General features: G+C 37.5%; 1 protein-coding gene across 3 annotated transcripts in view; it reads right to left on the bottom strand.

Moving 5' to 3' along the window:
- Positions 1-14247, bottom strand: part of SCN11A (sodium voltage-gated channel alpha subunit 11) — a 195818-nt gene that overhangs the window by 14682 nt on the left and 166889 nt on the right. For 2 of the 3 annotated variants that reach the window (XM_032159133.1, XM_032159134.2), the window contains 5 exons: positions 12368-12469; positions 11620-11883; positions 10848-10901; positions 7489-7626; positions 3354-3458 (listed from right to left, as the gene is read on the bottom strand). In XM_032159133.1, the coding sequence (XP_032015024.1) occupies positions 3354-3458; positions 7489-7626; positions 10848-10901; positions 11620-11883; positions 12368-12469 (663 nt within the window). Of the gene's footprint in view, positions 1-3353; positions 3459-7484; positions 7627-10847; positions 10902-11619; positions 11884-12367; positions 12470-14247 lie in introns of all 3 variants that reach the window. The other variant, XM_032159132.1, reaches the window with a different exon arrangement.

Raw genomic sequence — 14247 nt, 5'->3', positions numbered from 1 at the left:
TCTGAACCTCCTCAAATTGCTCCTGGGGATAACATCAGTATTGTAAAACCTAAGATCAGTGCTTGAGATATTTTGCAGACCCTGCACTAGATGGATCAGCTGACACCACCCAGACCCATAATCTGCCTCAACCAGGTCTGCCATTCCACCCAGGAACAGAAGACAGCAAGAAAACCTAATTTCGACCCCCTATGATTCCATATCAAACCTGACCAATTAGCACTCCCCATTTCCCTAGCCCCTACCTGCCAAATTATCTTTAAAAACTCTGATCCCTGAATGCTCAGGGAGACTGATTTGAGTAATAATAAAACTCCCATCTCCCACACAGCCAGCTCTGTGTGAATTACTCTTTCTCCATTGCAATTCCCCCATCTTGATAAATTGGCTCTGACTAGGCAGGGGGCAAGGGTGATTACACTAAAAGATAGAGAAAGAGGGAATCCTCCCTAAATCATTCTATGAAGCCAGTATCACCCTAATACCAAAACCAGGAAAGGACACAACAAAAAAGAAAACTACAGACCAATATTCCTGATTACAATAGGTGCAAAAATACTCAAAAAATACTAGCTAACTAAATCCAACAGCGTATCAAAAAGAAAATCCACCATGATCAAGTGGGTTTTATATCAGGAATGCAGGGATGGTTTAACATACACAAGTCAATAAATGTGATACATCACACAAACAGAATTAAAAACAAAAATTATATGATCATTTCAACAGACACAGAAAAAGCATTTGACAAAATTCCGCATCTCTTTATGATAAAACCCTCAGCAAAATTGGCATAGAAGGAACATAGCACATGGTAGTAAAAGCCATCTATGACAAACCCACAGCCAACATCATACTGAACAGGTAATGGTTGAAAGCATTCCCCATGACAACTGGGACAAGATAAGGATGCCCACTTTCACCACTTCTATTCAACATAGCACTCAGAAGTCCTAGCCAGAGCAATCAGATAAGAGAAAGAAATAAAGAGCATTCAAATTGGAAAAGAGGAAGTCAAACTATTGCTGTTTGCCAAGGATATGACTGTATACTTAGAAAACCCTAAAGACTCATCCAAAAAGTTCCTAGATCTGAAAAATGAATTCAGTAAAGTTTCAGGATACAAAATCAATGTACATAAATCAGTAGCACTGCTGTACACCGACAACCAAGCTGAGAAACAAATCAAGAATTCAATTTATTTTACAACAGCTGCAGAAAAAAATAAAATACTTAGAAATATACTCAACCAAGGAGATGAAAGATCTCTACATGGAAAACTACAAAACACTGCTGAAAAAAGTCATTAATGACACAAACAAATGGATGCACATCCCCTGCTCATGGATAGGTAGAATTAACATTGTGAAAATGACCATACTATCAAAAGCAATCTACAGGCTCAGTGCAATTCCCAACAAAATACCACCATCATCCTTCACAGGACCAGAAAAAAAATCTTAAAATTCATATGGAACCAAAAAAGAGCCTGCATAGCCAAAGCAAGACTAAGCAAAAAGAACAAATTTGGAGGCATCACATTACCAGACTTTAAACTATACTACAAGGCCATAGTTACTGAAACAGCATGGTGCTGGCATAAAAACAGGCATGTAGACCAATGGAACAGAATAGAGAATCCCCCAAAAAAGTCAAATAGTTACAGCCAATTGATCTTTGGCAAAGCAAACAAACATAAACTGGGGAAAGGGCACCCTATCCCACAAATTGTGTTGGGATAATTGGCAATTTGCATGTAGAAGAATGAAGCTAGATCCTCATCTCTCACCTGGTACAAAAATCAAACCTGCACATTGTGCACATGTACCCTAAAACTTAAAGTATAATAAAAATAAAAGAAAAGAAAAGAAAAAAAGAAAAAAAATCAACTCAAGATGGATCAGACTTAACTCTAAGACCTGAAACCATACAAATTCTAGAATATAGAATATAACATCAAGAAAACTCTTCCAGATATTGGCTTAGGCAAAGAATTCATGACCGAGAACCCAAATGCAAATGCAACAAAAACAAAAATAAATAAATGAGACCTAATTAAACTAAAAATCTTCTGCACAGCAAAATAAATAATCAGCAGAGTAAAGAGACAACTCATCAAGTGGGAGAAAATATTCACAAACTATGCATCTGACAAAAGACTAATTTTCAGGATCTACAAGGAACTCAGACAAATCATCAAGACAAAAACAATTCTATCCAAAAGTAGGCAAAGGACATAATCAGACAATTCTCAAAAGAAGATTTACAAATGGCCAAGAAACACAGAAAAAAAATGCTCAACATCACTAATTATCAGGGAAATGCCAATTAAAATCACAATGGGATGCCACTTTACTCCTGCAAGAATGATCATAATTTAAAAATCAAAAAATAATAGATGTTGGCATGGATGTGGTGAAAAGGGAACACTTTTACACTGTTGGTGGGAATGTAAACTAGCATAACCACTATGAAAACCAGTATGGAAATTCCTTAAAGATCCAAAAGTAGAACTACTATCCGATTCAGCAATCTCACTACTAGGTACCTACCCAAAGGAAAAGAAGTTATTACATGAAAAAGACACTTAACACACACCACATGTTTGTAGCAGCACAATTCGCAATGGCAAAAATGTGAAACCAACCTAAATGCCTGCCAACCAAAGAACAGATAAAGAAAATGTGGTATATCTACACCATGGAATACTAGTCAGCCATAAAAAGGAATGAAATAATGGCCTTTGCAGCAACCTGGATGGAGTTGGAGACCATTATTCTAAGTGAAGTAACTCAGGAATGGAAAATCAAGTATTGTATGTTCTCACTTATAAGTAGGACCTAAGCTGTGAGGACATAAAGGTGTAAGAATGATATAATGGACTTTGGGGAATCAAGGAAATGGGTGGGAAGAGGGTGAGGAATAAAAGACTACACATTGGGTACAGTGTACACTGCTTGGGTGACAGGTGCACCAAAACCTCAGAAATCACCACTAAAGAACTTACACATGGAACAAAAAACCACCTGTTCCCCAAAAACTACTGAAATAAAATAAAATAAAACTGGTCAAAATTAAGTTCAAACAAACCACTAAGTTCATATGGTTGCAATAAGTATTTACTTAAGCACATACGGCCTGGCTCACTAAAAAATAAATTTAAGTTGTTGTCCAGGCTCTTACTTTTGAATTTGAGTATCTAATTTTCCTAAGTGTTTGAATATGTCTTGACTTCTGTTGAGTCCTTAATGTCTGCAAATTTTAAAAATAAAGAAGGATGGCATTGCGGAAATTTGAGTTCCTCACAGTAACTCAACTGTTCTACATATTTACAGTCATTCAATTGCTCTCACCAGAGGCCGTGGAATGGGTTTTTGAGGTTTTTTGGATCCTAATTTTTTCATTGCATGATAGTATTTCTTCTGTTCTTCTGTCATAAAAATGTCTTGGCCACCTAAGTATATGGAGAAGATAAAAGCTAATTACCTTTAACAGTTTTTTTTTTGGAATCTAGTTCTGAATTTTTTGACACAATTTTAAAATTACATTACATTTCTATTAACAATTCCTAAAATTTCAATGGTAAGCTTAAAAGACTGGACCATAGCAAAATGCTGTAAAGAAACAAGATTTAAGTTAAGGTATACAGGAGAAATAAAGTTACCTTTATCAGTTATTTTTCACTTTTTAGAACAGAAAGGTTACAAATATTTGCAAATATACACAGAATCTTTACAAAAATTTGATATATTTCAGCTTGCATAAATCAAACCGTGATGCAACAAAAATAGAAATTAGTACAAAATTTTAGACAAACATCTCATAAAGGGCAATTGAATTTCTCTTAAATAATGAATACACATAACACTACTAACAAAGCTGCATAAAATCTGTTCAGAGCCACTCTCAGGGAAAAAAAAAAAGTTCTAACTATTTTCACTACTGAGCAAGAAAGAACAGAAAAATGAACTAGGATTCTCATATCTGGAAATTTGGGGGCAACATATTTAGAAAGGCTAGATAAACTAGAACAGAATTCTTTTAAAATGTAAAGCTGAACTTGCATAGAAGTAAGAAAAAAAATTGGGGGTCTGAAAATTGAGAGATCAAAAAGATAGACTAGTAAATCAGCCCAAAGCCGTGGCTGGTCTTACAACATTTACTAATCTCTGTAAACTAGAATCTCAGTTTTTAGTAAATGTAAGGGGGTAAATGGGAAATAAGGCCTATGCAAAGGCAGGAGAGGCACAGACGTCTTCGCAAGAATATGGGACTATCCAAAGGCAGCCAACAGAAGGGTAAAGAAAAAAAACCCGAATCTGTCTGTTGGCAATGGAAGACAACCAGAAAATTGTGTCAGTGCAGACTATGAGTAAAAAGCCAGTCTTCCCTGATTATTTGTGACTCCAGGCTTACTTTGATGAGGGTTTGGGGGTTGACTTTACTCCACCAGCACAGATAAAAATATGTAGCCCTAGAAGTCAACCTAAAAATTAATCAAGTTGTTCTGGGATGCTGGGAAGAAATTAGTCTTTTAGTAATCATATATGTCATAATAGTATTAATGCCACTATTCTGAGACTGTAGTGTGTGTATGTGTGTTGTGAGATAAAGAAAATGAGTAATTGTGGAAATTTTAAATTCTATCGTTTTTGCCTTTGAGAATAAGGTTTCTCAGTGTGGAAAAGGGGAGATATAGATGTTAAGTGAAAACTTTGTAGTCCTGAATTTGAGTTATCAGTATGCAAACTTCCACTTATATATTTCCTTGTAGTCCTGAATTTTAAGCAACTCTGTCCACTCAAAGGCTTAGAAACAATGACAATGAGCATTCTAGATTGTGGTCTTGGAGACCGTTTCCCACAAAGAAACAAACAGTTTTTAGAGAAATGGCTGATTACAGATCTAGGGCAGGAAAGGTACAACCTAAACTTGGAACATTGTGGCATTTCAGAGAACAAGAAAGTTGTCAAACGGAAAGACCTTATGTATTTGAATCCTGACTTGAAAACAAACAAACAAAAAGCTTCAACAGTGAAACACAGAATTAATAAATAAACATTTTTCTTTTAAATTAAAGGCTCAGACCAATTTGAAAATAGACTGGGTATTTGATGAATTTAAAGAACTCACATTAAATTTTTTGGTGTGCTAATGGAATTGTGGTTATGTTTAAAAAGAGATATGTCCTAAAATATTTATGAATCAAATGATGTGATGTCTGTGGTTTGCTCCATAAAAAAAATCTGGTGGCAGAGTTGAGTAAGGGCATATATGGCTTAGAACAAGCACATTCCTAAGTCAATAAATGTTGTTCTGGGTGATGGGTATTTTAGGTTAATTCTAGTACACTCTTGTGCATGTTTGAGATTTTCTGTAATAAAAAGTAAAACAAGACAAAACAAAAGGATATAGTAGATTGATCAAAACAATGATTTCTAATGTAAGTTTAAATCTAAAATCACAAAGGCTGACATCCAAATTGCAGGTAGTGATAGAAATCAAGATGCATATTACAGAGAGGATGCTACATCACACACTCCTGAGTAGCAGAAGCAATACAGTTTGTGTAACAACAGGGAACAACTTCCCCAGCAGATGCTAAGAAGGCCAATTGGTATCAAGGTACATTTTGGATGAATTATGAGAGTCCAGAGGAAAAATAAAAGAAAGCCATAAAACAATTAGGAAAACCAAAGGAGAATACTTAGTTACTTGATTTGGGGATTGAGAAATGCCTTTAGTTCATAAGTACAATTAAAAAAAAATCCAAAAACAACAAGATTGGGAATTTGACTCCGAAAAATACTAATGTCTATAAGTTAAATATGTTATTACAAAAATATAAGATGCATGTCACAAATTGGACTAATTATATAAAAATGCATACAAAAAAGATGGCAATCTCAGACTTAAAAATAGACAAATGATATAAATAAAAAACTCTTAAAGGAGAAATACTTGTGGCCATCAATCTGTGAAAAAGTGTGTAACCTCACTAATGATCAAATAAATAAATATAAAACAATGAGATAACACTTTTCCCCATCAGTCTAAAAAAGATAATAAAAGTATAACAATTAGAATGATGAGATCTCAGTAACCACGCATTTTCATATTCTGCAGAATAAGGGTACCTAGCACAGCATTTCTGGAAGGTATTTTGACAATATGTCTTCAATGCTTTTAATATTCTAATTCTAGGAATTTATGCTGAAGAAATAATCAGAGATACACAGAATTTTAAAAATGGTCATAATTGTTTTAGAAGAGCAAGAAATTTAAAAACAACCTATAACTGTCCAAAGAGGGGAATTATCAGGATAAATTATGGTCTATCCATAATATGCAATGTAATTCAGCCCTGAGAATTCTTTTTTTTTCTTTTTTTTTCTTTTTTGAGATGGAGTCTCGCTCTGTTGCCCAGGCTGGAATTCAGTGGAGTGATCTCAGCTTACTGCAACCTCCGCCTCCCGAGTTCAAGCAATTCTCCTGCCTCAGCCTCCCAAGTAGCTGGGATTATAGGCGTGTACCACCACAGCTGGTTAATTTTTTTGTACTTTTAGTAGAGACTGGGTTCCACCATGTTGGCCAGGCTGGTCTCGAACTCCTGACCTCAAGTGATCTCCCCGCCTCAGCCTCCCAAAGTGCTGGGATTACAGGTGTGAGCCACCACGCCCTGCCAGGGGCTCTGAGAATTCTTATAGCAAAGATAATTTTATGACATAAGCTTATAACTAATGAGGTCAAAACTACAAAATTAAAAATATACGGTAATCCTAACTGTGTAAAAGTAATACAAAGTGACTGGAATGGATTATACCAAAATCATAAGAGGCATTGTCTAAAGTGGTTATCATTTGGTGGCCACCTTTGGGTGATTTAAATTTTCTTTTTATCTTCCTTAATTTTCCACATTCACTACAAAGCTCCGGTGGATTTTAGAATCAGCAAAATAAACATGTGTTTATTATAGTGCATGGGGAAGAAAACCTCCCTAGCCCTGCCTCTTCCCCAGTCATCTTCTTTCCAAGTAGGGTGGATAGATATGCTGAGGCTTGGGTGCTGGGGGCCAGGACACACTGGCTGAAAAAGGAGAGTATATTATTTTTACAGTGGATAATAAAGTGCATTTGAAAGGTTATTAAAATATGACCCTAGTGTCATATTTAATAAATACTAATCCTGGTGGTTGTTGTTCTGTTAGGGTTCAGTTATTAATGGGTTTCATCTCAATAGTAGCAATGTCCATTGATTAAGAAGGTAAAAGAAAATAAAAGTAATGACTTAATTAAACCCAGATGTTTTCAGTCTTCTTTCAGCCTCATCTTTGAGGATCATCTCCAGGCAGACATGGGAGCTCCCTCCTTGTTATTGTGCAGATCGTAAAGGCTAGTTTGTATAATATTCTAGGCCAGAATTATGTTTTATTAATGCATTGGGAGGACAGAGATAAAATTACCAAATCAAGACAATCCAGATACTTATCTTTTTCTGCTGTTGGTTGAAGTTGTCAATAATAACACCAATGAAGAGATTCAGAGTGAAGAATGAGCCGAAGATGATAAAGACTACGAAGTAAATGTAACCGAGTGGATTGCTCTCAAACTCTGGCTGTTGTTCTTTCTGTTAGAAATTTTTTTAATAAGAGAAAAAAACAATTACTGGAGAAAAACATAAGCATTCTAACTACCTTATCTAGAAGACCAAGGTGTTTCTTAGCAGCAACATTGACTACATAGCCTCTTCCTAACAGCCATGGCCCCTGTTGGGAGCCTGTCTTTCAGTTTTCCCAGCTCAGCTTGAGTGATGGCGTGTGGTGGGGACCTGGGGTGATGGAAAATCGGCTTTTTACTCTAAGCAAAGGAGAATCATTGAGGGATTGTAAGGGAGAAGAGTGGTATGATCACATTTGTCTTTTTAAAAAGTCATCCATATGGAATGTCCATATGGGTATGTAATTGGAGGGAACCTGACTGGAGGTGAGGCCACCACAGGAGGGGCACGTTCACCTTGGGCAGAGGTGACTAAACTACTAAGTGTTGTTGAACTACTATGACCCCCATATAGAGGCCCACTGCTTTACTTAATATGTGGTTATGTTCTTTCACTCTTAACTTCCTAGTGCCTAGCATACCTTCTGATATGTAGATTTTTGATACACATGGAATGAATATCTAAATGAATGAATGAATGATCGAGCTCTAAAATGGACACAAATTGACTCCAACCAAGCTCTCCCAGTCCAAGGTACAAGCCAAATCATCTGAGAGCCCTTTCATCCAAGTCCTTTGCATTGTTATTGGCTTCAAGCACTTTTAGGCAGGTGGCAAAAAGATTTCACTTTTTTTCCCTCTATCACATCAAAGATATAAGTGCTGATAGCTCTGACTAATGTTGAATGCACTTATGGTATTTGTTATTCAACACTCACAATGTAGACTAGTGTAATGAAGGTAATTATTTGAAAATATTATTTCTCTCTTTTGCTATGAAGACTACCTGACCTTAGTCCAGGTTTGCTTGAGGCATCCATTTATTTGAACAAAAGGTAGACATGAGTACAAAAACAATGTAATGGAAAGAATATTCAGCATTGGACATTTAAAATAAAATTGCCAATTGGGCTAATAGTCTTGCATGTTAGGTTACTGCTTTGAGATATAGGAATGTCTGTACTCCTTCATGTCCCTCTTTGTTAGATCAAAGGTGTGAAGGTGGAGAGTTTTACTGGAGGGAGATTTAGACAAAAAGATGAAATTATCAAAGCTCACCCAATTTGTCCATAGGAAATGTAGGAAAAATAAACAGAGACAGAAAATCAGAGCTACAAGATGTGTGTCCTGATTATTCCTCTTTGGGTCTGGAAAGGGGGGTTGGAATGCAGTAAATTGAGGGAAACATGGAAGGCAAAGAGGGTATTCTTGCTTTACTTCTGCATTTTCTGGAAGGAATTACTACTGGGAAGCCCTGAGATATATTAGGCAGGCAGGCTGACTTAAGAGATTTGAGTAACATAATTGAACAGAGAGAAGCCTCTTGAACCTCTCAGTTCTCATGTGGCTTGGACACGGAGTTGATAGCCATGGGCCTGTCATGTTGGGCCTTGTAGCAAGGGATGGGAGTAGACTGCCAGGGACCATGTGGAGGATATGGCAGAGAACCAGTATTTAAGGCCAGGAGGAGATGATGGGGAGAATGCCCACATCGTCAACAACCACAACTTCAATATTTGAGGCCAGCAAGGTGCTGGGTGACTACACAGACAACAACCATCAAGCTAGAAGCTAGCATACAACAACCAGTACATATCAGGACCGGCATCAAAACAGGCACCCCTCCACACACTTCCACCCACCTGTCACTCACTCTGGGAGCATCTGCAAGCCACACACCTTGTCTACTACACATCTGCAAAACCTTTCCTCCCCACTCCCCATCTCCACCTCCGTGCAGATGGATGTCAAAGCCAAACTAGAGTGAAGGTCATGTACTCAAAAAGACAAAAGAAATGAGTACATTAGTATTTTTAAAATATTTCCTTTGCTATAAATTGTAATTATAAAATTATGTTGTATATATAATTATAAAATTACATTGTATATATAAATATCACAATGTAAACTATAATTGTTATAAACAGTTAAGTATCTACTGTTAGCTTTGCCTTTCCAGAAAGTTGATTTTATTAACACACCCAGAAGTAAGCAAACTCAGATTTGTTGCTATGCATCATCTGTATATTAACTTATAATGACAATCTGTGAATTTATAATGACAACTGGAATGGCCATAAAGATTAATTCTCATCCCTCGGTGCTGCTATAACACTACTCAAACCACCTCTACTGCTACTACAGGTTGAGCATCCCTAATCTGAAAATCCAAAGTCTCAAGTGCTCCAAAATCTGAAACTTTTTGAGTGCTGACATAATATGCAAAGGTCATGCTTAAAGGAAATGTTCACTGTGGTGTTTTGGATTTTCAGATTAGGGATGCTCAACTGTATTATGCAAATATTCCCAAGTCTTACAAAATCCGAAACACTTCTGGTCCCAAGCATTTCAGATAAGGGATACTCAGTCTGTATCAGCTCACAGGTACTGAATACTTTTTAGGTGTTAGGCATCAACTCTGCAGACTCCCAAATAGGTCGAAATACACACATGTGCTATAATAGAAAACAATAATTTCTGCCATTGACTTCATTATTGAGCCAACCATCTGCTCACTCTATGACTTTGGGAAACTCTTTCTTTTTATCCCTCAACTTTCCAAGCTGGAAAATAGAAACTAGGCTAGATTACTGAGTACACTTCCAACTTTGGGAATCCGTGATTATCTTTTCTTTAACTAAAATTCAACAGCTGGCCACCACTAGAAACTCTAAAATTCAACAGTTGGCCATCACTAGGGAGTCTGGAGCCATGCGAGGGTCTCCCTTGCAAATTTAGCGCAGTCTTAAGGTTTCCCACAATCTAAAACAGATACTCTTTGAAATTTGGTTTCTGCCTATCCAACCATTTGGAGAAGAGGTAAGAAGAAAATCAAGGTATCCTGTGATTCTGCCACTTCTTGCTCCATCTCCTGTACGAGTGGTTTTTCCTTGGCCACCATGGAGAAAGAAGACTGGACTTTAGAGAATATTGGGGTATCAGATACTCACTAGAGGATGCATAAGAATCCTTTATATTAGGCAGTGGTATCTCACAGCGTTTTGTTCCAAAGAAAACAAGGCAGAGAACCCCGGCTGCTGGAACTATGATGCCAGTTCTGGACTGTCCATGTAGTCATGATATCTCTGACTTGACCCTAACACTCCAGAACATGGTAGAACACTGACTCACCTCTCTGGAATCAACAGCTGCATATATAATATCCATCCAGCCCTTAAATGTTGCCTGCAACAAAAGCAGAAAAACATGAATAATACAAATGTAGACTTGCCATCAACAGACACATGGCATGGAAAAGCAGGTGAGGCCCAGTGGGCTGAATATATAAGATGATACCCCAACCTTCTAGGACAGGATGCTCAAATGAAAGAACAGTAGAAGGGAACTCAAGGATGTGTGTCTTGGATTTTTTTCTTCTTCTTCATTTGTACAAGATACAAAGTTTAAAAACAAGAAATTTCCACCTTAAAAGTTACCAGAGAAGCTGAAGCTGTGGCCCAACAGCTGAAAAGAGACTGGCTAAGGGTTCTTTTCTGATGCCATATTTATTTGCACTGCCTGTTCAAGACCTGGCAACTGTGCTTTAAACAGGGAACTGTTCAAAGTGTCATGACCTACGCCTGAGGCTCCACTCCTCTCTGCCTGGAGTTGTGGAGAGCCAGCAAGGTGCCATACAGGACAATGTGAGATGTACAGATCCTCAAAGGGGCATCACTAGGAAGCTGAGGCTCAGCAGTCAATGAAGTTGCAGATGCTCAGTAGTCAGTGAAGTTGCAGATGCTCAGTAGAGGACAATTCCAGAAGGCATTGGCTTTCATATAAGGAATTAGGATTTGCTTCTATTATCACAATGGAGTCACCGCATTTTTATTAGCTGAGAAACAATTCATGATTCTCTGAAGTTTTTTCTCCTCAGAGTGAAAAACACACTGACTGTACTTACCACTTGCAGCAGAGCGAGGTAAGCATTTCCCACATTGTCAAAGTTGACTTTCTGGTTGATCCAAGAGAAATTGCCACTTTCACATTGAGTTTTATTTGTAATGATGGTAGAATTTATAACTGAGTCTGTTCCATTAACGCATTTCCCAAATTTTCCAGAAAAGAAGTGTACTCCCAGAATACAAAATATGAGCCAGAAAATGAGGCAGACAAGCAAAACATTCAGAATGGCAGGTATGGCCCCTATGAGAGCATTGACCACCACCTTATGGAAACAAAAGCAAAGAAAACCATAACAGATGGGTAGGATGCACCAGGCTCTTCGACTTCTCAGCATGGGCCTGATGTGCAGGGCTTGATCTCTTGGAGCTATGTCCTTAATCTCCACATACATGTGCCCCATCCCCATGACAAGCCCTGCTCTCGGCTCCCTACATAATAGGTCCTCTCTGTTGCCGCTGAGGATACCTTGAGAAGTGCCCTGGTGACGACAGTGTTAGAGACTTACAGACACCTACCCCAGGATTCTGAGGGGAAGCTAGAGCTCATCTTGGCTGTCACAGAAGCTTTTAGGGTAGAAACTATATATTAGGCTTTTCTCTACCTCTCAAATTCTAAGCACTGGGCAGGCTGGGAAGTAACCCAGGAAAAGCTTGGCAATTTAAGGAAATCTCAGCCCAAAAAGAACTGTTGGTCTTTCCACCTTTCCCTGTTAACTGAACTTCTACCCATTCTTCTGCAGAATGTACCTTCATTCCTTCAAACTGGGACAGCGCGCGAAGAGGCCTCAGTGCTCGTAGAGTCCGGAAGGACTTCAATTCCTTTGAGTTAATGAGGGTGGTCACAGAGATCTGATGGGAAGAGAGGCCACAGATAATGCACCTGACTTGGTGTCCAGCTGGAAAGTCCATTTTTCTCCTTATCTACCAAAGCTACAGTCCATACACGTGGGAACAATGCACTCACATTATTTGTTTAGTGAAAGACAAAGAAAATCTGAGAAATTGTTGCGAATTAAAGGAAACCAAAGAGATATAACAATCATGTAATATGGGGTGCTGAATTGGATCCTGGATTGGAGTGGGGGCAGGAGGTGGATGCATAAAGGGAGTTAACCATAAAGAATCTTGTTATGGCAGTCAATTGAAATTTATTATGACAGTCAATTGCCATAACAAAGCTCTTTATGGTGAATTTGAAAAATTTGACAATGGATGTGGATTTTAATTGAATCAATGATAAATTTCCTAACTTTGATCACTGTATTGTAATCATGTGAGACATTGTCCTTGATAGGAAATATACATTGGCATGTTTAGGGGTAATAGGTTTGACGCTTGCAACTTAATCTCAAGCAGTTTAAGGGGAAAAAAAGAGAGAAAAAATGACAAAGCAGATGGGTGACAATAATTGGCGAACCTGCAGAAAGAATATGTGGATTTCATTATACTATTTCCTGCAACATTTTTCTTAGTTTGAAATGATATCAAAATAAAAAGTTACAAGGAAAAAATAAATTATTTGCTAATATTTCCCCTAATCCAAATAGCTCCTTATTGGGGAATTAAATGCTATTTTCTCTCCCAATATACTTCTCCTCAATAGGACAGAACTGAGTATTAGAAAGCTCTGTTAAGTATACCAAATTAAATCTTAACAATATTTACAGATGCTCAGTAGAGGACAATTCTAGAAGATATTGGCTTTCATATGAGGAATTAGGATTTGCTTCTATTATCACAATGGAATCAATGCTGAGCTTGAGTTGAATCTGCTTGCTGCAGATCTTCAGCCATTCTTATTATGGAGAGTTTTCAGAGGCTCAACTTGGAAGAAGAGTTGCTCAGCTGGATAGGAAGTGAATCAGGATAGTCCTGACTAAGCTGGTGTCAGAGTTCACTATTACCTAAAAACATTCCTCACAAATCTTGTCAACCTCATTGTAGTAGTGAAGAGAAATTGAGTTAATATGACAGAATATTAAGATTTTGAAATTTATAATCAATTTACAGTGTATTTATAATGTTTTTAATGGGCTTTTTGTTTACAATGGCACCACTTTTGGAGAGTTATTTAAGTTATTAAGTTATTAAGTAGCTTTCTCGCAAATACTCCACTTATTCCTAGCCAGATGAAAACAGATGGCAAAGTTTAGCAATTCTTCTCTTTTACCAAATCATTGTCATAGTTGGTGAGAAGAGATGTTCCTACAGAGACCTTATACACCTCTTTACCTTAAACCTTACCCCAGTTTCTGTTCCATCAGACTTGCAGGTATCAGTGAGACACACAGAAGCACCCACATTCTTTCCCACCATACTGTACTCTTCAAGTGAGAAGTCTTCTACTAGTTTTATCTTATTTTTTAAATCTAACATGCATTTATCACTCTGCACTGTTTTTGAAATCATCATGTTGATTATATTCTTATGGTTTGCTCCTTGTAACTGTTGAGGAATAGTACAGCATATAAATCTTCATGTTTTATGGATCCACTCCTCCTTGGTGAATACCTAGGTTATTTCCATTTCTTTGCTATTATGCAAAACAGTACACTGGACAGTATTACGCACAACAGTACACTGGGCAGATGTGTGCATTTTTCTTGGGTACATATGCAAGAGTTCTC

This window comes from Hylobates moloch, unplaced genomic scaffold (genome assembly GCF_009828535.3).
Source record: "Hylobates moloch isolate HMO894 unplaced genomic scaffold, HMol_V3 SCAFFOLD_8, whole genome shotgun sequence".
Classification (NCBI taxonomy): Eukaryota; Metazoa; Chordata; class Mammalia; order Primates; family Hylobatidae; genus Hylobates; species Hylobates moloch.
Note: the sequence above shows the minus strand (reverse complement) of the source record. Positions and strands in the feature narration are given on the sequence as shown.